At 41.4% G+C, this 23465-nt stretch overlaps 2 protein-coding genes across 3 annotated transcripts in view; both read right to left on the bottom strand.

Moving 5' to 3' along the window:
• ptprn2 (protein tyrosine phosphatase receptor type N2) overlaps positions 1-10157 on the bottom strand; it is a 153813-nt gene extending 143656 nt beyond the window's left edge. For both annotated transcript variants that reach the window (XM_063483625.1, XM_063483626.1), the window contains exon 1: positions 9832-10157. In XM_063483625.1, coding sequence (XP_063339695.1) covers positions 9832-9943 — 112 coding nt within the window. In that variant the 5' untranslated portion in view covers positions 9944-10157. The remainder of the gene's footprint in view (positions 1-9831) is intronic.
• Positions 10158-11243: 1086 nt separating this feature from the next.
• On the bottom strand, positions 11244-23438 carry ncapg2 (non-SMC condensin II complex, subunit G2). Its single transcript, XM_063483820.1, has 26 exons — positions 23072-23438; positions 20352-20534; positions 20061-20175; positions 19516-19673; positions 19233-19367; positions 19016-19110; positions 18783-18939; positions 18588-18680; positions 18241-18366; positions 17931-18110; positions 17610-17762; positions 17182-17404; positions 16988-17085; positions 15909-16082; positions 15757-15827; positions 15495-15645; positions 14804-14977; positions 14585-14701; positions 13948-14091; positions 13083-13182; positions 12494-12696; positions 12258-12392; positions 12025-12128; positions 11844-11944; positions 11654-11753; positions 11244-11560 (listed from the first exon to the last, which is right to left on the bottom strand). The coding sequence occupies exons 1-26, from the start codon at positions 23147-23149 to the stop codon at positions 11509-11511; spliced, it is 3420 nt and encodes a 1139-aa protein (XP_063339890.1). The 5' UTR covers positions 23150-23438; the 3' UTR covers positions 11244-11508.
• Between the last annotated feature and the right edge of the window lie 27 nt (positions 23439-23465).

Below are 23465 nucleotides of genomic sequence, written 5' to 3'. Positions count from 1 at the left end.
TACGAGCCATGTTGTTCTTTGTCTTTGCCTCAAAAGACGCTAAAAACCTGCTGATGAGAGAGCTTAGCAGGATGCTACCCAAACTTCCTAAGAGATGGTAGAACTAGCTACTGAGTTTAGACCTCACCCACGAAAAGTAGGTGAAGTTGTGCACCTTCTTTGTTGTAGACATCATCTTGGGGGTTTTACAAATAATGCTCAATGATCCTTTTTCAAGAGCTGGAGGAGATATATGTTACTAATGCACTTCAAATGAGACAGTTGGTCACAAATATAGGAAAACACCCATCTCTCTGTTGCTTTTTTCCCTTCGAACAGTCATTTTCCTTTCCTGCTGCACTGAGAAATGGCCCAGAGTATTAATCAGCATCCCCCAAAGGCGAAACCGGAACGTTACTGCTTTAATCACAGCTGAGAAGTATAGATTAATTCCTGTGCTCAGCTCACAGCTTTCAGAATCCTCATTACTGTGTTATTGTCCTCATTATAAATCTTAGCTCCGCCACACAGAGGTGACCTTCACTCTGACCCCCTTACCAACACCAGTTAATTTGAACCTTGAGAAATGCCGTCCACTCCTCCTTGTAAAAACCGATGATGTTTTTAACACTCGCTGTGTCAGGTGTGTGCAGAGGAGAGAGAGTGCAAAAACGAGCACGTTCTTTGCATTGTTGTTGGCACGCAAGCGGGAAAACGCTTTTTTTGTTTGTGTTTTTAATCAACATAGAGGTGCAAATGCATCATGTTCTTACACCTGACACGTCTCAGAGGAAGAAAGAGCCTCTATTGGACTATAAAGTAATTTTAGCGTCTAAAAGAAAAGCAGACTTCCCCTGGAACATGTCGCCTTCCTCGCCTCTCTGGCGGCACTCCTCCTCCTTGACCCAGAATATCTTCAAGGTTCACCTTGAACTGAAGAGAGCCTAACGAGATGTATCGTCTCGACACGTCTATCTTGACACAATTCTGACTTCATTCCTCTCATAAGCTGCCGACATTTGTCTGGAAAGACACAGGAACAGCCAGTCACTGTGCTCCCAACACACTCTGAGCATCTGTTGAATCACAAAGAAAATCCACACTCCGCCTGTTATCACACCAGCCGTGGAAGCAACCCAGGCCACCGATACACAGCCTGCTTTGTTTTGCATTTTTTTCCTTGCACTTTCAAGGGTACAATTGTGAAATCAACCAAAAACTCAAAAATACCAGTTTCCCAAACAATCTGAAAAACAGCGTTGCTTGAATAGCTTACCAGTCTGCGATTCATGTCATCCTGAAAACAAGACTTCCAGCAGCTGTGTGCCTGCACAGTGCGGCTGAGAAGAGGTCCTTTACAACACCGTATGCGCTTTATTAGCGAGAATCAATAGATATATATTATAGTCAGAAACAGATGATGGCAGAACTGTTAATGTTAGATCAGTTACACTCGTACTGAATGCTGCAGCTGTTGAGTTTATTAATTTGGAAAAACAGGCTTTGCAAATAGCACACCAAATGCTTATTTAACCATCGTGTGCTGCCATGTGCACGAAGAGGGGGATGTACTGCACAATAAAAACTCATCCAATAAATGGTTTGCCATTTATTAGATGAGTCAAAGCCCTTAGTGAATTGTAGAAGGGCTCCTCATACGAAGTGTCAATAAAGGCTGAGCTGAAGGCCGGCGCTTTGGCCTGACCCTCCACCAGACCAGTCAAGATGACTCAGACGTCCTGAGAGAAACGAAAAATGCACTGTGACCTTTACTGAGAGTAGGAGAGCCATCAAAGCCGGGTTTTATTAGTCTGGCCGTCATATTAGTTCTCGTCCTTATATGAGTTTTAACTTAATTAGGAATTTTGGTGGCAGATGAGTTTTCATTACTAGAAAACTCGTATACATACATGCATGAGGTGTTTGACTATATCTTCTTCTGCTTTGGCCCAGAGTAAAATATCTCAACAGTGAAATCTGGTGCAGATATGTTTGCGCAGAAGACGGTCTTTGATCACTTGTTTGCTCCCTTAATGTGTTATCTAGTAGCTTAACTTCCTCAGGTAAGCTCTTCTCTGTATTAGGCTATACACCTGTAAACATAATTGCCCACACTGGCACTATGAACTTGTTGTGGTTTAATTCAAAGCACCAAAGAGAACCTCCCAACTCCTCTTCTTCATACTTTTTTTTGTCAGCAGCAGATATTTCTGCATCAAATTTATATTTTCTTTGTCCATGTATTTATGGAAGTATTGCCTACTTGGCACATCCAAAAGGAATAAAAGGTTGTAACAGAACAATTTTAGGGTCAAGATGAAGGAATGAACTCTATCCACATTCATTTTCAAAAATGCGCACGTCAATTTCAGGGGCATGCCCACTTTATCTGACAGGTGGATGCTGACACAGGTGGCTGCTGTGTGCGGGCTAATTCGAGCTACTGACAAGGACCTCTGGGGTGGGTGTCGGAAGTTGTACTGGGTTTTTAAAGGAATTATCCAATAAATAATATGACTTTCTGTGTAGTTAATTGTACTGACAGCTAGGGGTGGAGGCTATAGCCTCAAAATTATATCACAAAATTTCAAGGAAATTTGCGATGATGACAATTATGGTGATTGCAGTTTGCAGGCAGCAGCATTTATTAGTGCAAATAAAATAAAGGGCGTTTTCCATCCTTCTTTTCCAATGAGCTACTGTCAGTGATGACAGACTACCTCATCTGAAGTGTGCATCTATTGCCACAAGCAGCAGCAGTATTATAGTGCAATAGTAGTGACACACCATTATTTATAGTGACAAAGGATAAGTCAAAAGCAGAAATGTAGCCCAGGTAGTGTTTTCTCTGGAAATTTTAAGTATAAAACAACAGCTTAACACTTTAGTGTAGAGTAATTAAAGTAACTGAACTTTGCAACTCTTATATTGTCACCTAATAAAATTAAAACTGATGTCGTTTCTTAGGTTGAGATTTTTAACCAGCTGCTTAAAGCTCTGCTTTTCCATCATTTAACTGCATCAGTAATCGTTTGGTCTTTCTGTCATATTGAGTGCAGTGAGTGAGCACTCCGGTGACACTCTGCTGAGTCATTTGTTTACTTTTGGGTCGCACATCACCAGCTGCTAGCACCTCCTCCTCGTGTGCCTTCATAGCTTAGTGGTACTCTTGGTGTTTTTTGTTTTTTTCAAGTGGTGAAACGAGTTTGTTGTTTCCACCTTTATCAGGAACAGGTTTTTTTTGAATAGTGTACAAAGTGTAGCCTACTTTGTTGGAGGTTGATGAAGCAGTACCGCTCAAGACTGGCACCCGCTCTCGCTCTCAGACGTTCTCGGGCTTGTGTCGTTGTGTGGGCAAGGAAACAAACTCATGGTGTTGATAAACCACTGATATCATAATATTACACTTTTTTTGACCATGTAAAAATGTATTTATACCAATATGTCTGGGGACAATATGATACGGCACAGCACGCTCTAGTTTTTAAGTGAAATTTCTGTAAATTCTAAATAAAACTATCCCCCAAAATTAAATGAAAGCAGCCAAATTATTCAAATTGAGGCTTAAAAACGTCCAAAGCCTTTCTACTGTGTGATGACTGGGTTGATCTTTCATATACAGTCTATGGCAGGGGTGGGGGAACTCCAGGCCTCGAGGGCCGGTGTCCTGCGGGTTTTATATGTTTCCTTGATCCAACACAGCTGATTTAAATGGCTAAATTACCTCCTCAACATGTCTTGAAGTTCTTCAGAGGCCTGGTAATGAACTAATCATTTGATTCAGGTCTGCTGACCCAGGGTGATATCTAAAACCTGCAGGACACCGGCCCTTGAGGCCTGGAGTTCCCCACCCCTGGTTTATGGTAACAGCTTCAAATACATTGCACCTGCTTCTATAGAGGTTTTGCATACTGCACTGGTGGACAAGTTAATGTGGCATTAACTTCATGGCAGTCACTGGGAAAATGATTGCTCAGTCCAGTCACGCAGACCTACAGACTTGTCAGTGATCACCCCCTGGCAACCACCTGTTGCTAGGGAATGATGTGTTTTCCCCAACTGGTGGCAAAAACGTCCTTGTGTTTGCTTTGGTCGCTAGCATGTTGCTGACGTCATAGTTTGAATGGAAGTGACTTGTCTACTAACCCTGTCCAGCTACTCTCCAAACTATAGCGAAACAGTGAAAAGTGAGACAGAGTGGAAATGGCGTGTCAAAGTTGTGCCGACCTGTTTCAAAATTCATTTGACACTTTTTTGAGTTTTTTAGTTAGCAAGTATTTGCAGAGAAACATGAAGAACTACAGACAACCACAGCATTCTGCAACCAAAGCAATGTCAAGAGGTTTTTGCTGCTTTGCATTGTTTGCCACCCAGTTCACCCAGTGACACCGAGCAGCCTCCAGAAACCGCTGCCAACAGGTTGGGGGAATGCACATTTTGTGCCCTAGTGCCACAAAAAAGAAGACATCCTAAACCACACAGCATAAAGGATGAAAAAAGACAACTTCCACTGAAGCAAGATGTCCTGCTTGTGGATGCAGACTTCACCATGTTCATAATCTGTGCTGTAGTAAAATATCAATCCTAATACTGCTGCACATTTCGATCGCCTCTGTTGATTTATTACCACTATGAGATGCTTGATTACCACTCAGTCCTGATATCTATTGGATGACAGAGGGCTGTGGCAAAATACATACAGCTCAGCAGCCAGTTAATCAAATCCCACTTGTCTGGGTATGTTAGGCGGTGGCTGCTGAGAGCCAGCTGTAAAGAAAAAAAAAACAGACAGCACAGACTTAAAGCACATCCACAATGTACACATTGGAGAAAGGTCACGTATCAATCAATATATCCTCTAACACTCCTTAATTTGTGTGTAAAAAGAAAGTAGGTTTCCTAAAGTGTGTTGAAGGGGGGAGTGGAACAGATTTGCTCAGAGGCTGTCACAAGCCCCGCGTGTCCATGTTAAACTCTGCTCAGTCTGATCTCAGTGTTCCTGCTAGATTTGTGTGTGCATTATTAGAATCGTGACAACACCTCAATAGCAGCTAGACTGCTCTGCTTTCCCTTTATTAAATCCTCAGAGCTGCTCATAACCTTTAAAGGATTAATATTTCTTTCTTTTATTATTTACATATAGCAAATGTTGCTGAAAGTACATTTTTTCTCATAAATAGCACCTGCAAGCTGGAGAAAAGCTACCTGCATAGCTAACAAACACTGGGATTTTTTCAGTGTATTGGGATTCAAGTCACTGCCAAACCTCTGCAAACAAAGCAGAGATGCTGAACAGAATTTTAACAACAATCCTGATGGAAATACTGATCGCAAGGCACTAGAGAGTTAATGCGCAAAAGTCGGTTTCTGCTAATTTTCTATTGGCTACAATCTGTGCTGGAGTCAATAAATTCATTATTTAAATTATGCTTTTTCTAACTTTGTGTAAACAAGGCATTAACCTTTCAGCACTCTTCAAATAAAGATGAATAGTTGCCAATCCTTTGATAAAAATCTTTCTGCCTCTTTCATCAATTACGAGCACAGCAGGCCGTCGCGTACACTGAGGCAAAATTAAAGTGTAAGAGTGCTGTTAAGCTTTTTAAATGCCGCTGCCTTTTGGTTAATTTACAAGTGCTGTGCTTTTGAATTACATCTCACTTTCAAGGCGGCAGACTCAAGGCTGGTTAGTGAGTCACCTTGGTGGGAACAAGTTGGAAACGCGTTAACCAGTCCATGACCTCTCCCAGTCTTTGGAAGACCAGAGCGTCCTCCCAGAAGAAGAAGCTCAGACGTCAGCAGCTGGGTCAAGGCAACAAAATGGCACGCTGTGTGAGCGAATCTAAACCAATCGAAAACTTTAGTGCATCACAGAGACAACGAACAGCAAATACAGGAGGAATAAAAGGTTTAAAGTTTCAACAGTGGTGGGTAATGGTGGCATGTTTTAGGCTATTTTAGGCATTGTAGCTGCCAGGAGAAAACAACATTTAACTTTGGGGAAGTTTTATCTTCTTTAGGATTCAAGTTTTGCAGCCAAAATAGTTCAGGTTAGAAAACAGAAATGCTGTAATTTAGTTTAGCGTTATGCCTTTAAGCTGATTAATTTAGTAAATTACTACAACACGAACCCACAAAACATCAGTTAAAATACTTCCTGCAGTTTGCTTTATACTTTCTTTAAAGTATTTGGGAAAAAGTCCATCTACCAACAAAGCTGCTACATGGATTAACTAATTTTTTCTTATTTACATTTCATTTACATTTGTAGTCATTCAATTTTTATGCTAGATGTATTTCTGACTCCATAGTTATGTTGCAACCAATTCGTTAAGGCTTTATAATTATGACTGTAAACGCTCCACAAGTTAAAATGCGATTTAAAACCACTAATATTTACTAGATATTGCTTCTCTTCTTATCTGTAGACAGTATAAAACATGGATGTAGCTTCTAGGTCCAATAAACAAAGCCAGTTCAGAACAGCCACAAACCTGCTGATGGCAATAGCTGTGGTTGTAAAAACACTTCTAGTCTGTTGGAAAACAGCTTTCAGTCTTGACATCTAAAACACTTTTCTGCTAAGTTCATGGGCCCAGTCACTCGTTTCAGGACATAATGAAAAGAAAAATTGTCTTTGTTGTAAATCTTGGCCATAGTATGTTGCAAAACGGATCGAAGCAGCAAAGAATGAGTTTATTCTAATCTCGTGTTTCTATGTTTTTGCTGTTGTTATATTATTACTAGGGGTGGGAATCGAGAATCGGTTTAAGTAGGTTCAGAGGTGTCCAACCATCAAAATCCTCTGCCTCCAAGCTTATCAGGCCCTTATTACAATGCTGGCATGTTTTTCTGCCAGTTGCATTGATTCATTGATTAAGCCACAGAGTGTACAAAAAAGGTGCTTTCAGCCAATAATGACGCACCCTATATGGACAAACATACTGGGGCACCTACACATTTCACCTGCTGGAGATGCTCCGTTATTGAAACCCATGTAATGAAGTTCCCAACACACAGTTTTGGTGCTGATGTTAAAGATTATATTAAGGCTGAGCCTCTTGTCTCTAGTTTCTGTTTGAACTCTAGAATCTGATTAGATTTTAGTTCTTGCTACTTTTCTAATCCATTGCCCTGTAAAATTTTTTTCTAGATTACTTTATATTTGATTCCCTGCATTTAAGTTCAAATTAGCCTTCCTGGTGTCATCTCATACATCGCTGTCAAGTGTTTGTCTCTGTTATGCAGTTACTCTCAGTTTTACTGGTCCTCTTGAGTCATTACTTTCATTTCCTTCGCTATTGCCAGAATTAGTTTCAGCTGTGTCTTGTTACCCCGATGTTTCCAGTCTCCTCGATTACCTCCAATATTTAATTAAAGCCCCTGTTTTCCTTAGGTCTTTCTTGAATCGTAAGGCGTTCTTGTCCATCCATCTTTGTGCGTGGGAAATGAAATAACATAAATTCTGTGGTACTTTTATTTATTTATTTTTTCTACTTTGTTTTGTTTTTTGTTTTTTGAAGTCTGCATTCGGGTCTACAACCTGCAAACCTTGACAACGTGGTCTGCCACTTTGTGGCTCAGTTGTTGTGCTTCCTAAACACTCCTACTTTGCAAGAATATCTCTTACAGCTGATTGTGAAACATCTAGAAATCTCTAGAGAGAAATTGTTGTTGCAACGTTGGCCTCCTACCACAGCACCATACTCAAATTCAGTGAGCTCTCTAGAAAAACACATTCTTTCACAATGTTTGTAGAGGCAGACTTCATGGCTAGGTACTTGATTTTATACACCTGTGATAACGGGACTGAAAACACCTGAATTCAAAGATTAGGTGATGTTAGCCAGATACCCCCCCCCCCCACAATGCAGCTTAAACCTGTATTCTTTCTAATAGCTAGCAGTGGTGGACTTGTACAGCTTTACTTGATCTATAACCTCAGTAACACTCCCCCGATAAGTCAATGGTCTCGTCTCCAGTTTTAAGTCTTCTTCTTTAATGTATTAAACATTTTTGTCCTATTTATTGAAAAACAACCAGTCAAACAGGGTGTGCCTATCTAGTGATGTCATAGTGCCATATCAGTCTTTTATATACAGTCTTTGGCGTGGGTCTTCTTTTCATTCTACAAAGAACATTTATCAGGAATCAATAGTTGAGTTGACCTGTATGCAGAATCGATGAAAACACTAATGATCACTAATGCTCATCTCTTTATTCCCACATAGCCAATAATAGGTTTGGATAACTGCTGAAGTGTCTCAGGGGTGGAGTCTTTGAGCCAATGTGGAAAATGTTGTGCGTATGGACATAAATTCACACCACTACTTAAATATCACAGCCATTAACTGCATTTTCAGAGCTTGTAGCTGCAGACTTATTTTCTCCGTCTGGCTTTCATGTGCTCTCAGACATGCAGGATGTATACACCCACACACAGCGTGCTCTCACCGTCTCTCCCACACAAACACAAAGATGTGGTTATTTTTAGATCAAGACACATATATATATATATATATATACACATATGGAGAGAGCTTTACATATGCTATATAAATAGAGTCACATCATGAGTGCACTTTGATCCAAATCTTCCCTATGACATGGCATAATCCGCAGTGGGGCTCATTAAAAACAATAACCATCCCTAACTCTCAGCCACACTCTGACAATGGAGACCTCATTCACACACACAGAAAAACACTCTGAGAATTCAATGAGAGAAATGCACTCGGGGAATATGAGCACTGACTCATTCACAAGAATTTGAAGAATAAATTAGCCAACTTGCAGGGAGAAAAACCCAGTGAACAAAAGGGTAAGTTCTGGGCTTTCCATATTATTGTATTTGTTAATCTAATCACTTAGAATATGTGTGTACATATGAGAAAATAAGAAAACAGGTTACCAAAGGGCTTCCTCCTGTTCTAAATATACAGAATATGATGCAGCTCAGTGTCTGTATGAATCATCAGAGCAGGAGAGGCGACCAGAGACCTATATTCGCCTCTAGCTCATGATAAAGTTTATGAAAATATGTGCTCTGCCTCCTGATCCTGGATCAGTACATCTGATTTTTTAAAAATGTAAATGAGCTCACACACTACTGAAGCAGGAAAATTAATCATTTAATCTCTCATATGTCTCATTAAACGGACACAATTATCACTGCGGCTGCTCCAATACATCACTCTTTGGACATCTGCCACTCTTTTCTTTCAAATCACAGAGCAGTGTCTGTGGCAGGGCTGGAAGAACAAATCAAGGGTAATGAAAATTTACCTCAGCCAAGTCTGAATATGAAACATAGCAGTATGAAATATGCCCTCTTTTCCCGGGGAGCATATAGGATGTCATCAAATATTTAACTGAGTTTAAAATTGCATGCTCCTTAAGGGAACGTGTGAGTAATTTTTATGTGCTGGGAAACTGTTAAAGGCATATGAAATGGGATGCATTGCTAGTGATGTAGGAGGTAAAAGGTGGTCACACACACAAAAAGTGTTACAGGAAAGATTGTGTCCATGAGGCCTGAGAGGTTATGTAACTTTTCCCTGTTCAGGTTTCATCCAGTCTTGCCCACGGCACAGGTAAGTTTGCACCAAGACGGTGATATACTGTTTGCAAATACCGACAATATGAGTCTCAGCATGCATTTTAGGAACTTTTCTGCAAAGAGAGCAACTGTTTATATTAGAGATCCATCCAAAAGAGGGCAACTCGGGAGGATTTAGCACGACGGACAGAGCCCGTGAGCGTATATACAAAACAAAAACAACTAAAAACCTAAAACACTTGATATGTTACAAAAAAAAGAGCAATAACAGAAAGTGGAGCACAGCTGCTTACCAAATTTTCTGTCGGCGAGGGCAGGTGAGGAGCAAAGGCTGACAGCCAATGCAGCGAAGAGGACGGGACACCAGACTGAATCCATACCGCTCCTGCCTATACTCCAATCCATCGCTCACCTCCGCTAAAACAGCATGTTGTTTAACGCCAAACTCAAAGTGCCGGCCGCTCGGAGGAGACTCTCACAGAGAGAGCATGTCGGAGGGCTCTGATAATAATAATAACAATACGGAAAAAACGGGTAGAAACTGGAGCCGAAGTGGCTAAACGGCAACACAATACAGGCGTTGTTTCAGCACCACAAACAGCAACCAGCCTCACGGAGGAGCCCCTCCTAAGTTTCTGACGTCAAACACACACATGGTGAGGAGGGATGATGCGTGCAGCATGCAACCGAGCCGGGAGGGGTGCATGGATGGAAAGGAGAGGGGAGATGTGAATGATCACTGCCCGAAAGCCTTGCAGCCAACATACAGAAACCGGGGTGGGGGGTGAAAAACCCCACAACTTCAGATTGATTGATAGGACTGATTAAGATGACTGGGGGAAACAAATGACGCGCACTGCAGGGGAGTTACAGAAATACTGCACATGAATATCAATGAATGAGCTGCTACTACATTTCTAGAGTACAGGTGCATTAAAATAATATAATAAAAATTTATTATTTATATATTTATAATAAAATAAATACAGGGCTAATATTAACAAAATATATATATACATATATATTATATTTCATTTTATTTAATTTACTTAAATTTTTTACCTTTAAACTTTTATATAGTACATTTTTTAATGTTTGTGTTCATCATAGCTGTATTCGTTTTCTTTATCCACATCAGAATTTCTAAAACAACCCAGTAGAAACTAAATTCAATAACACTTAAAGTGAATTATGTATTACAATCTGCTACGTTCATTTTAACCCTGGAATTTAGATGAACTGGTGACATCAACAAAATATGGCAAAAGCATATAGTTTGTTCCCACGTGTTGGACAAAAGATGAAGCGGTGAATCTAACCGCTTCATCAGGTGATGTTACCTCGTGCCACTTTTTGAGACTAGAAGCTTTGCTGTCTGCAGTGTTAACAAATATTTAAGAACCGTATGTAAAGTCTGAAATTGGAAGCGGTTCCCTCTTTGAGAATGAAAGGAAGTGAGAGGATGATTTACGGCTTGTTTTCTCTGTTATTACTCTGCAAAGCGCTGCACGGGCAAGAAAACATCTGAGGAGGAAATAAACATCAAATTTAGGCTGATTGATACAGTTTGTTTTATTCTGATTAGCAGCAAACTGCAAGCTGACAGAGCAGCAGACACATAAACAGACACACGATGAAGATATGCATTTCAAATTGTTTTCAAAAAAATATATGGCGAGTGAAAGCTTAAAAGAAAAGTCCCACCATATTTCTTAAGTCAAGCTCTCAATCTGTATTTGTTAACATAAATATAGAAAGTTTGAGACACGAATTGAGTAATGAATGCCATCAAGAAATAAATACAATGCAGGAGTTTAGCGAGCCTTGGAAAACTTTGTATTCCTGGTATTAATCCAAACCTTAAAACAAAGGTGGCTGGGGAAGATCGACCTTCAGGAAAGCAGACCAAACAAAACAAAATAAAGCAGAAAATACATCACATAGAAACTTTTGTCTTTTAAAGTTGGAACTCATAAATGCAGAATCTCATTCAAAGTCGTCACAGAAGATTCATAAATAACCCTGTTGGGGGGAAAAAAAAGACGATTAGCCAAATTTAATTATTATTATTCACAAGTTATCAAAACAAAATCATCAGATTTCCTCCTCGCTTACCTCTGGACGTCTGTGCTGTCTGCAAAGGTGACTGCATGTTTGTAAAGCTGCTGCTGGACGGACACAGCTGCGCTCTTCAAGCCCGCTTTAGACTGTCCGGCTAACAGGCGGCAAGTACGATGCGTCGTTAGGACCAGAGGGAAAAATATTCAGTTTTGAACTTTTAAGTTTTTTGGTAGTGGAAGCTCACCGTGTTTGATGACCGCCAAGACGTGCAGGACGGCTGCGAGTTCAACGAGATTGCCGATAGCCTCGGAATCCAAAGATGTGCAGACCTCTGCCAGAAATGCTCTAAAAGAAGCAACAGCAAACCATTAAACTCTGGAATACTCATTCATGGAAGTTAATGAAAAGAAACTTTCAATACTGACCTGGTAACAGGCTGTGACTTGAGGAGGACAGACAACAAGATCCTGGACAAAGGAGGCATGTCGTCCACTGACTCTGGGATGATCACCGCCTCAGGATGCTCAATCTTTAAAAAACACGAACACAGCTGCTCGTTAATATTTCCAAAAAGTCCCACATCAGTCTCAGAAAATGCAGGATAATTGTTTCTAATCTGAGTGCTTCCACTGTGCTGCTACCCTCTGTCATATCGCACCTTCTGAAGCAAATGTCTCTTCTCCACGACGATAACAGCAAATAAAGTAGAGAAGACCCCGCTGAGAGGTGCTCGGTCCCAGAGTTGGGCCACCTGAAGGAAGTCCGTCAGACCGGGAACAGCTGACTGACAGAGCTGCATCAGAGCAGGAAGAGAACATTTTATGGAGGTTAAAGCTCAGTTAGCGGAGCAGCCAGGTCCATCAGAGACTTTAATAAATAAAAATTATGAAAAACCTGCTTTCCTTCCTCTGGATCCTTCCTAAGGCGACGGGCCAAGAGCTCTATAATCTTCTGGAAAATGTTAGACACCACACCTAAAATAACAGTGGTTGGATCCTCCTGATTCTCTTCAGGCTCCTTGCTGTCCTCAGGTGCATAGCTGTTTGCCACCTCCTTCAAAATTGGAAACACTGCAGGGATGCACAGATAGCCCGCCTCTGAAAACACAAAGCAGCTTTAATTTAATTGCCAAATCTTCAATTTTCATCAGTTTTTCTCAACAACCTTTTTTTTTTTTTTCTTCTGACAAAAAAGATTGATAACTAAAAAAATGAATGCACTATTAAGTTGTGTAGAACTGCCCCGGGGAAAATAGTGCAACGCTTTACCTCCCACTCTCCCCGTTTTCCATGAAAATGCGGTGGGAGGAAGAGAAGAGTAGACATGTGGATACATTTTGCATTTGATCTCATTAAAAATAAGATGCTTTGTAAACCATGTGGAGCAACTCTCTATTTGGGTGATGTAGGCTATTTTCAGAAAAACAAAAGTCCTGGCATTTCTCAGTGTACCTACAGACATGCAGACCATCTGAAACGCTCACCTGAGAGGAGGATGAGTGAGCACAGGTGTAGGATTTGACCCTTGAATGTCTCATCGCCCAAACCCACGAGCAAAACGTCACGGCATACTGTCAGGAAGCTCTGTGAAGAAAACAAAACAAAAACAAATAGAGATTACACCCACTCTACATGTTAGCATAATGCTAATTTTTATGTCCAACACAAGCAGGTTTATTTTCAACACTCAAAGTGACAGGCTAATAAAAAAAATGGAAACAAACAGATAATGCTAAAATGAGATAATAAAGCTATTTCACCACGGCAGTATTAACTGGAGGAGGCATGTACAGAGTGTGTGTGGACTGAGGCAGAACAATCAATGAAGAGTCTAAATTTACCAAGCAGAACAGAAAGTCCTGGGAGCAGGAGGAAAAAAGGCTCCACAAAAACCTAATGTTCTGGATAACAACATAACTCAGCCTCGGCTCTGTGTGCCCGGGTGAAAATGAGTGAGTTAACAATCGAAAGTGGCAATTTATGCACGAGGAGATGTGATTTAATTCGCCTGTAAGAGAAATCTTTTGCTTGGATTGACTTTACTCTTCACGTAAACCACAACCATCCGTCACAAACAGACCTCGCATCTGAATTTATCTTTGCTCTTCTTTGAAATAGCTAATAGGTATTTCTTTAAACAGACAGGCTGTTGACCCATCATGTGAGCCTAAATCACACATTTGTGCTGAATTGGAAACCAGAGCCCGTCTCCTTTTAATGGAAACCGCACATTTTCCTTATTTGACCAAATTAAATGCTTCAATATTTTCAAACCCCTCCTTAAAAAAAAGAAAAAAAAAGTAGCTCTTGATATAAACATATGTTCGCAAAATAAACTGTGGAGCTCACCTCGGTTATCTCTGCAGCCAGCGGCTGTGGCTGAGAGTCCTCGCTGTCATCATCGCTATGTTTCGCTAGAAAGGGCAGCACCCTGTCGGCTACCCATGCAGCCACATGCTCCAGAGAGAGCAGGTAGTCACGGCCATCTGACAGCTGAAAGAGAGAGAAAAGGTTTCATTTTCTTCTTTTTTTTAATTCTTTTTTCACAATTAACAAGAGGGGGGGCAGGGGAATAAAAAAAAAAAAAATCAACCCATGGCCACATTTAGCTCACAAATCTAATGGTGTTTTCACACCTGCGCCTTTTAAATCAAACTCTGGCTCGTTTTCCCCTTTGGCGCAGATCATTCCTGCGGATGCGAACACAGTAATTACACTCAGGTGTAGACCAAAACACCTGAGCTGAGACCGTTTGAAGGAGTTAGTCTCAGTCCAGCTCCTAACAAACTCCAGAGCAGTTTGTGAGAACTTGATCCAACATAACAACAAAATATCTGCTGCAAATCTGAGCTAAAAGCCTCCCCATGAAGCTTTGCATTCTGGGATGTGACGGCTTACTACAGATGTGTTACTACAGTCCAGTGTTGCCTGAAATATTAACTATTAAGGTGGAGAGTCTAATGACAGAAAGTGCTATAAGCCTCACGTTATGTTGCAGATGTGCGCCGAGGCGGCCGTGGTGCTTAAAGGCGTTCAGTGCCGTCTCCACGCTGGCATGTTTAGGGTCTTCTGTGGTGGAGCTGAGATGACTGTAGAGCACCAACTATGGAGACAAAAATGACAGAAAACACACTTCTTATGGAGGAACCGTTCACACTTCTCTGTCATTCAGTTCAAATATTGTACTGAATGACATCCATAATACCTTCCAGTTCCCCAGAACTGTATGCAGCTGCTTCAGTGGTTTCGGACCGAGAGCCAGGACCTTCTCACGTGTTGAAGTGTGGCTGAAAAGGTGCTCCAGGTAAGCCAGCGCCAGGTTGGGTTTGGCCTCCACCGTCTCCATGATGCACACCTTTCGACCACTGGTCGCCTTGTCCTTAAGATGACCACAAAAAACGAGAAAAAAATTTAAAAGAATAGAAAATCTAACTTTTCTTTTCATGAAAAAAGAAAAAAAATATATATTCAGAACTAATTTCATTTTACTTTTGAGTGCCAATTTCTACAATGGTACAGAGAGAACCCAACAATGCTGTGAGCAAACATTTGGTGACAGAGGGGAGGAAGAACACTCTTGACAGAAAATTAAATCGTGGAAGAACAGCCATCTGTCATGAAAGGAAAGAAAGGATGAAAGAAGAGGAGCACAGAGAGACCACAAACAAACAAGATATAACACAAACTTTGTGAGAAAGTGGTCAAAAGTTAGACGCAGTCGTTGTAGATGAATGCAAGAGGAGTGAAAGAGCAGTATATCTAAGGGGATCAGGGCCACCTGATCCAGCAGTAATCATAAGCTTTATTAAAAGGTTTAAGGCTAATCTTAAACTTGTGTGTTCTGAAGACAGACAAAGAAGACTGCAAAGATGTCAGGCATGGCATAAAGTGAGTACCTTCTTGGGCAGGGACTCTGTGAGCCAGTCAGTGATGAGCTCGAGGATGTTAGCAGCCTGGCCCCAGCTACAGATGCACTCAAGCAGCTGGCTGTACTGTGCTGGAGCAGCTCCCGAGTCCATCCTCCTTAGTCTGGACATGACTCCACAGCTAGGAGTAAGAAAGCAGGATGAAAGAGAGGATTATCCAGGATCTTTTTGGTAAAAGAAAAAGCAACAAAAACATAAAAATCTGAGTCAGGAAAAAAAAAAAGCTGCTCACCTGAACATTGGCACTGCGGTCGGGGGCATAAACGAGGCCAGCTGTATGAGAGGAACAGTAGCTCGCTCATCCTGGAAAACAAATCATGACTGCTTAGATTTATTCAGGGGACAAAAAAAAAATACAACAGCACCACACTGCAGTGGATGTACCTCAAAGGCCTGGAAATACTTGGACATGACAGACCCAAACTTGGCACACGTATACTTCTGGGCCTCTTCATTTTGTTTCAGGGCTTTCGAGATACTTCTCCACAGGATGACCACGACCTCCAGCAAACTGGACACGATGGTCATGTCTTTCCCCAACAAGGCAGGTGCCGCCTGCTGAGATGAACAGACACACACAGAGGACACAGCCTGAGCTCGTGTTTCAGCACATTTTCTTCTCATCTCTGCAGTTCCACTAGTGGCCACACGAGGCTGGATTTAACTCTTTACAGCAGAAATAAACATGTTTACACCCTGGAACCAAAAAGAATTTCACCTCTGTGAAATTCCGATAACTGCATGGGTGGTTATTTTTACACATCTCCTTCAATTATATTATGCCAAGTCTTAAAATAATAAATTATTAAGTGCAGGGCTGCTGTGACTGACAGGTGGATGCCAACACAGGCGGCTGTAGCCACTACCTGTCTGCTAGGCCTCCCCTCCACTAATTAAAGTCAATGATGTGGACTTAGAGAGATGTTTGTGCCATTTTTAGCTTTCGAAGTGTTTTAATGTAATTATGTGACTAATAATAATGCTTCCTGTGGAGTTAATGGCACAGCTGGTCCAAGAAGTTTCTGCTCAGGTTTTTTTGTTTTGTTTTTGAGTAAATCTTTTACCATTTAAATCTTTAAATCTATTTTTTTACATATATTAGCACTCATGTGCAGGTGTCTGTGTGAGGCACTCATTCAGTTTGTGGATGCAGCTTTTTTTTTTTTTTAAGCACTACACTTTCTCCTCTAATTATGGACACTTTTCACTCTGAAAAACAAAAACAGCAAGAGCCAATTTGCTGAAACAGGAAACAAACAGTGGGTGGCAACGAGGTAGGGATATTAGTCTTTTATATACATACTTCCATGGTGTACTGTTTCAATCAATCAAAAAATCATCTAAATAAATTCAGATTTGACTTAATGCGTGCACATAAAATGGTTTAAATAATAAAAATCAAAAGCTAAATTTTGGGAGATGCTTCCCCTGTTCTAAAGTCAATCTGTGTGTTTCCGTCTTACTGCGCTGTTCTCTTTGTTGCTGTCATTGATGTCAGTCATGTCACAGTCAACCTGGATGCAGCTGTTCAGGACGCGACGAATGGCCAACATCAGCTTTACTGGAGGAGAAGATAAAACGGTACGAGCAAACTTTAAATATCCAAAACACAGCATGCAAAAATAAATCAGGTTTTGTTGCGTTGCTGTGTATTTACTTATGTTAGTGGGTGCTGTGTGTCTATAAGCAAACTGGTAGAATTTCCTGGCAGCCATGGGGTTCATCTGGATGAGGGTGATGCAGCGGTTACACCACTCCTTCTCCGACTCGTTGACCGGGAAGAACGACTTGAACAGCAAGTCGACGATACGCTTGGAAACCGAGTGTGAGTCAATGGCAAGGCGGGCCAGCAGGTGGTCCATGTTGCACACGTCCCAGAACTGGAGATTGGTAGATAGAGGAGATAAATGAGAAGTAAAATTTGTGTTAACAGGCATCTTTGGATTCCTCTGTTTCAATGAAGGACAGTAAATGTCTTCAAAACTTTCCCTCGTATCCAAAAACATATATATAAAAAAAATTCATAGCAACGTCACACAGCGACAGCCTGTTTAAGCTTTTAAAAAAAACCTACACATACATTACCTTAGCAGCACGCACTGCTTTGACCTTCATAAGCATGTCGAGGAAAGCTATCCGGACTTTCTCTGAGTTATCATGAAGGCTGTATTTGAGAGTAGGTAAAAGTTTCTCCAAAAGTGGATGGCTGAGAGCGTTGTCCAGGACAATAGTCAGACACTGGAGAAGGAGGGTAATTACACAAACCACAAGTCATTAAATAAATTATCCATGACTCGTACAAATCCAACGACAGCTATTCTGCATAATTAACTCAATACTGGCAAAATGTCACGACAGCGATTTCTTTCTCTTCTTTCAGGAAGGGAAAGAAGCCACATTTTCCACCTTGAACACTGAGCAGCGGACATCAGGGGAGCTACTGTCAGCCGCCAGCTCCGCCACCAGCTTCTTCACGAAGTCTGTGATGATTGTAGGTGGGAGGAGCTCCCAGCATTTAGCCAGGATCTTGCAGACACCCAGGGTGGCGTTGGAGCGCACTGTCGGGTGAGGATCATCAAGGAGGTTCTGGGGATGACAACAAGTGACATTTACGATTCTGTCTACGCTCAGACAACGCTACCTTAGAAATGCTTCGTGCTACTGAGATACACCGAATATTCCCTTAAGGCCTGGCGGGGGTTTGAAAGGTTCTCACCATTGCTGTGTCCAGTTGCTTTTGAATGTTCTCGTCTATCTTCTCGTTCCTTTCACTCGGGTCGTAAAATGGGAAGGCCTCAGTGAAAAGCAAAGTGGAATTTGCACGCACTTCAAAGTTAGGAGCCTGAATAAATCAAACAGAAACACATTAGATTAGAATTAAATGTCAAAAATTCAGGGTTCAGCTGGCTCATGATGGGCCTTTTGAGGGTTGACTGTGCACATAATCTCAACTGGTCTGTATATACTTAAATGTGTGGATCGTCCTCTTATTAATGAATAATATTCTACTTTTTTTTTTTTTTGCTTGAAAGCGAGGCTAAAACCTGTATGAAGTACGCGTACACTGAGAGCTTTCCAAAGAATGGGCCTGTAGAGATTATAGAGCATCTTGTCCACGTTGCGGCAGTCCTTCCTCATATGGAAATAGCTCACAATCTGAATATGAGACAAAGAGAGCCGAGAATGACACTGCATACGATGAATATGAGGACTGAAAAACATCTTTAAAACAGGCAATTTTTTTATTTTACAGTCTACCTGTCGGACTTTGGAATGCACAGGAGAAGCTCTATGAAGGAAGATTGCGTTCTGCATAAAATCCTGAATGCATAAGCTCTCGATCTTCTCCAAGAACTCCCCACTAGCCTTCTTCCATGCTCTGAAGTAGATCTCTGCAATATGAGTAGTCATGGGCCTGAATGGAAGAGTTTAGTTGTTATTAACATGAAAAGAAAGTGAGCGTGTCGGCGAGAAAAGAGTGGGGTTCTTACTTGCTGTAAAACTCCAGCTGGTTTTTGATTGTGCCGTGAATAACCCAGATGAAGTTGACGTTCCAGCTGAAAAGAAACACCAGGAATCGCTTTCCCTGTGACAATATACACATCATCAGACTGACAGCTCGAGAGGGAAGCCACGACGATAAAAATAAATAAATAAAGCAGGGAGTGAATCGTGAAAACAAGCACGCAGCGGCTGATCATAACTCACATCATCGTTTCTAATGTGAGCAGGGCGGTGAAAGCACTGAAGCAACAAGTCGATTATCTGCTTGTTTTCTTCTGATGTGTAGTCAAGACTCAAAAGCACGTCATGGAGCCTCCACACTCTCTGGATCTCAGCTCCCTGACAAGAGACGAGAGATCACAAAGGTTACCAGTTATCAGCAGACTGCTGTGAGACGCACTGGCTACTGATGGAAAACATTTCTTTCAGAGTGAAAACATGCTGAAAAAGCTGAGGAGCTGACATGTGACTGAGGGGTTACACTCACTGGTTTCTTGAGAATGAAGCTCTTCTGAAGAGACACAAAGAAAGCAGTGCGCCCAAACCGTTCTTTCTCCTGCAGCCCTTTCTTCCACCAGGCCTCACACAGCGCGTGGATGTGGTTCTGCAGAGGTGCCTCTGAGACAGGAAGCGACACCAGTACATCTGAAGGACACAGACACACACAGATGCTCATTATTATTTAAGCTTTTCTGAAAAGGCAAGGATCCTCAGATGGCAATTATGTTACCTTTGGATTGCAAAGGTAACACATGTGGCCTTCTGGCCTCATTGCAGAATAAAAGCATTTTCACTGTAACGTCCACGATTCACCTCATAAACTGAGCAATTATGATGGTTTCTCAGGTTGTTTTTTCATAACTGGTAAATGGATTGGTACTTATAATAGCTGTTTTCTACTCTCACAGGATAATCAAAGCTATATAATGCATATATTTATAAGCTAGGTATAAATATCTATCTATCTGAATGGGAAGAGCATCATATGCAACTCATTTGCTGTAAAAATGTGCAAAAAACACAAACACTCACCGTGAAGACGTCGGGTAACTTCCAGAAGGGGGCTATAGGGGTCATCGTCTTGTAAAACCTGCAGAGACACTGTAGAGACGAGCGTAACGCCGTCCACAACAGCCACAGCGTGTTTCTGGGGAAAAAGTTAATGCACCAGATGTTAAAAAATGCAATTAAGCAAAACGTCAAAAAGCTTGATATTACAAACATCAACATAGGAGTGCTTTGCATACATCTAGTCCTTAATATTCGAATAATATCACTGACAAAGACTAAGCATGGGGTCAGTGAGCTGATCCTTTTACTCACAGAGTCTGCAGTGGGCTCCTCCTGCATGCCCTCCTCCTCCCCCCTGCCCTCCCAGCGCTCTGTGGGAAACTCCAGCAGGACGTCCTGAAGCAGAGATGCCAGTCTCCTCCACAGGGCCTCTCTCTGCTCTCTGGGCATCTCCTGCAACACCTCCTCCACATCGAAGGGCTCGGCTTTGTCCTTCTACTCAGATTTATAGACAGACAGGCACAGCTTTGACTGGACAGCCATGTGTTATTCACATTTAACAGAAATATAATAACTGAAGAAATGATTTTTGTCTGTAATTCCAATGTCAATTGTGACCGCCACATTAAAACAAGATATTTGAGAGAAAAGGATGATCATCCATTTTTTCTCCATAAAAATCCACAATTTACTTCTCACCAGGGTGAGTCAGAGTTAGTTTAGGTCACATTTATTTATTTTTATTTGAAATATAATTAAAAGTTCAAGTCTGCCTTAATGAAAAACCACACAAAGGACAAATTTCTTCCTTTTTTTACCCCACCGGATGCTAAAACTACCCTGATATTAGTATTCTGAATTTGTCACAGCTAACTCTTGCATACTGTTCAGGTATCTGGCCCGTTTTGACAAATTTAACATTTCTTTTAGCCTTAAATTTGTTTGCTTTTTTTAAAGTGACCCAAAATAAACAAAAACAAAATGTTTTTAAAAATGTTGCACGGCTGCTGTTCTGGGACAAATTTGACCCACATGTACTGAGACGGATTTTAGAACCACTGAGGTTTTAGGGAATCCTGAAGCATCTCTCTTTTTTTTTTCTTTTTTTTTTAATGGGGCATGGGTGACAGAGTTGTAGGGGGACCTGTCTATGTTCCCACCATGCTCGGGTTCCTGCAGACACCTGCTGGTCTATGAACAGTCATGGGGGGAATCTCCATACATGAGAGTTAAACAGGCTTATTATCAATAAATTATGCTGGGTGGTTTTGCCTTGCCTCTCTGTAACACTTGTGGACTTCTGTGCTGTGATTGCTTACTATCCATCTGTGACATAACTCTGAGAAAAGCCTCAGCTTGGGCTGCAGTGTGAGTGCTGACAGGAAGTAGAAAGAAAGGTCATGTTTCTCTCATTTTGGCTTCTCTCCATTGACTCCCTGTTAAACCAAAGGTAGAATTTAAAATTGTCCTCCTCACATTCAAAACCCTTTAATCACTGAGCTCCATCACATTTTAAAGACCTCACAGTGTAAAACTGAGCACTTTTATTTCAGAGTACAGGCTTCCTACAGCTATAAAAGAGTACATTTGTAGAGCATTCAGCTGGATTCAGGAAGGGCAGAGCCTCTCTGCTTTAAAGTTGGGCTTAAATTATATTTATATACTAACGTTGCATGACATCAACTTTGTATCCTGCAGTTTGGGGGTTTTCCTCCCTGTACCTTTTTCCAGGCTCGTCTCCATCTGCTCAGTCTAAGACTTTGGAGGGTGAAGCAACCAATTACATGACAGCAACTCAGTGCATTTAGACATGTAGACACACAACATGAACCACTGAAGTTCAACAGGAGCATGAGCACATGGAAAAAAGGTGATTTAAAATACTTTGAATCTGGTGTGGTTGTCTGTGCCAGACGGGTTGGTCTGAGTATTTCAGAAACTGCTGATCTGCTGAGATTTTACCACACAGCCATCTCTAGGCTTTACAGTGAGCTGCATTTCTCTGGGTGAAAATGCCTTGGTGACATCAGAGGTCACAGGAGAATGGCCAGACTGCTTTAAGCTGATAGGAAGGCAACAGTAAGTAAAATAGCCACTCATTACAACCAAGGTATGCAGAAGAGCATCTCTGAATGCACCACACGTCATACCCTAAGCAGATGGGCTACAGCAGGAAAAGACCACACCAGCTGCCAGTCCTTTCAGCCGAAAACAAGAAACTGAGGCTACAATCTGCACAAGCTCACCAGAATTGGACAGTAAAAGATCAGAAAAACCTTGCCTGGTCTGATGAGTCCCGATTTCTGCTGTGACATTCAGATGGTAGGGTCAGAATTTAGCATAAACAACATGAAAGCATGGATCCATCCTGCCTTGCATTGATGGTTCAGGCTGCTGGTGATGTAATGGCCTGGGGGATATATTCTTGGCACACTTTGGACCCATCAGCTTCAGTTGAGTATGGTTTAAATGTCACAGCTACTGGAGTCGTGTTGATGACCATCTCCATCCAATTATGAAAACAGTGTCCCCATCTTCTGATGGCTGCTTGCTATGCCACAAAGCTCAAATCATCTCACACTGCTTTCTTGAACATGGCAGTGAGTTCACTGCACTCAAATGTCCCAAACAGTCACCAGATCTCAGTCCAATAGAGCAACTTTGAGATGTTGTAGAACAAGAGATTCTCTTTGGTGAGTATTAAAAAACATGTAGGAGCGAAAAAATGCTTACTTTACAACAGACAGTAAAAGTTTGTCAAAGTTGGGATCGAAAGAAGCATTTTCAAATAACTGGACTCCAATTTTTAATAACCCCCATGAGTACACTCCGTATCTTTAACTTTAAATAGCATTTTAATAGTGAACACAGCAACCATATTATTTGCATCTCATGTTTAGGACCTGACGTGAACACTTTCCTGTTCTACTTACACCTCACAGCTACACATCCACAGTTAAACAAGCTAAACAGGAGACTTCTAATAGCTTCTGGGTGTTTTAGGATTAACTCGCATTGAGTTAGCTACTTACGTGAAGCCGAATAAAGCGAAGAAAGTCCTCCACATTTTCTTTACAGGATGCTTCTAAAAATGCCTCTCGCTTGGACATGATTCCTGCTTCCAAAGCGATCCGAGGTAACCGTAAGTTTTCCTGTAATGCTGCTTTGAAGCCGCTGTATCGTTAGCTCGCCTCGCAGTAACAACTCCACAACAACAAATATGGCAGTCTGTTTGTCGTTACCGTCAAAAGTGCTAATTGCAGACGCAGGGTTGGCTGGTATTAAGACTCACAATGATGCGCATTTGAATTAAGCAGCATTTGCATTCGTCTGTTACCTTCTTAGTACGGATTTTGTGAATGGGAAACAGTGAAATGACAGCGAGCCATAACAACAGTAAACCCGCGCAAATTTGGATAAAGTCGG

The sequence above is a fragment of the Pelmatolapia mariae genome, linkage group LG9 (assembly GCF_036321145.2).
Source record: "Pelmatolapia mariae isolate MD_Pm_ZW linkage group LG9, Pm_UMD_F_2, whole genome shotgun sequence".
In the NCBI taxonomy this organism is placed as follows: Eukaryota; Metazoa; Chordata; class Actinopteri; order Cichliformes; family Cichlidae; genus Pelmatolapia; species Pelmatolapia mariae.
Note: the sequence above shows the minus strand (reverse complement) of the source record. Positions and strands in the feature narration are given on the sequence as shown.

Coding starts and splice junctions, on each gene's coding strand:
- ncapg2 (XM_063483820.1), bottom strand. CDS start 23,149: ATGTCCAAGCGAGAGGCATTTTTAGAAGCATCCTGTAAAGAAAATGTG. Junction 20,176..20,351: donor AGGAGCCCACTGCAGACTCT/GTGAGTAAAAGG, acceptor CTTTTTCCCCAG/AAACACGCTGTGGCTGTTGT. Junction 14,702..14,803: donor CAGTTCTGGGGAACTGGAAG/GTATTATGGATG, acceptor TTGTCTCCATAG/TTGGTGCTCTACAGTCATCT.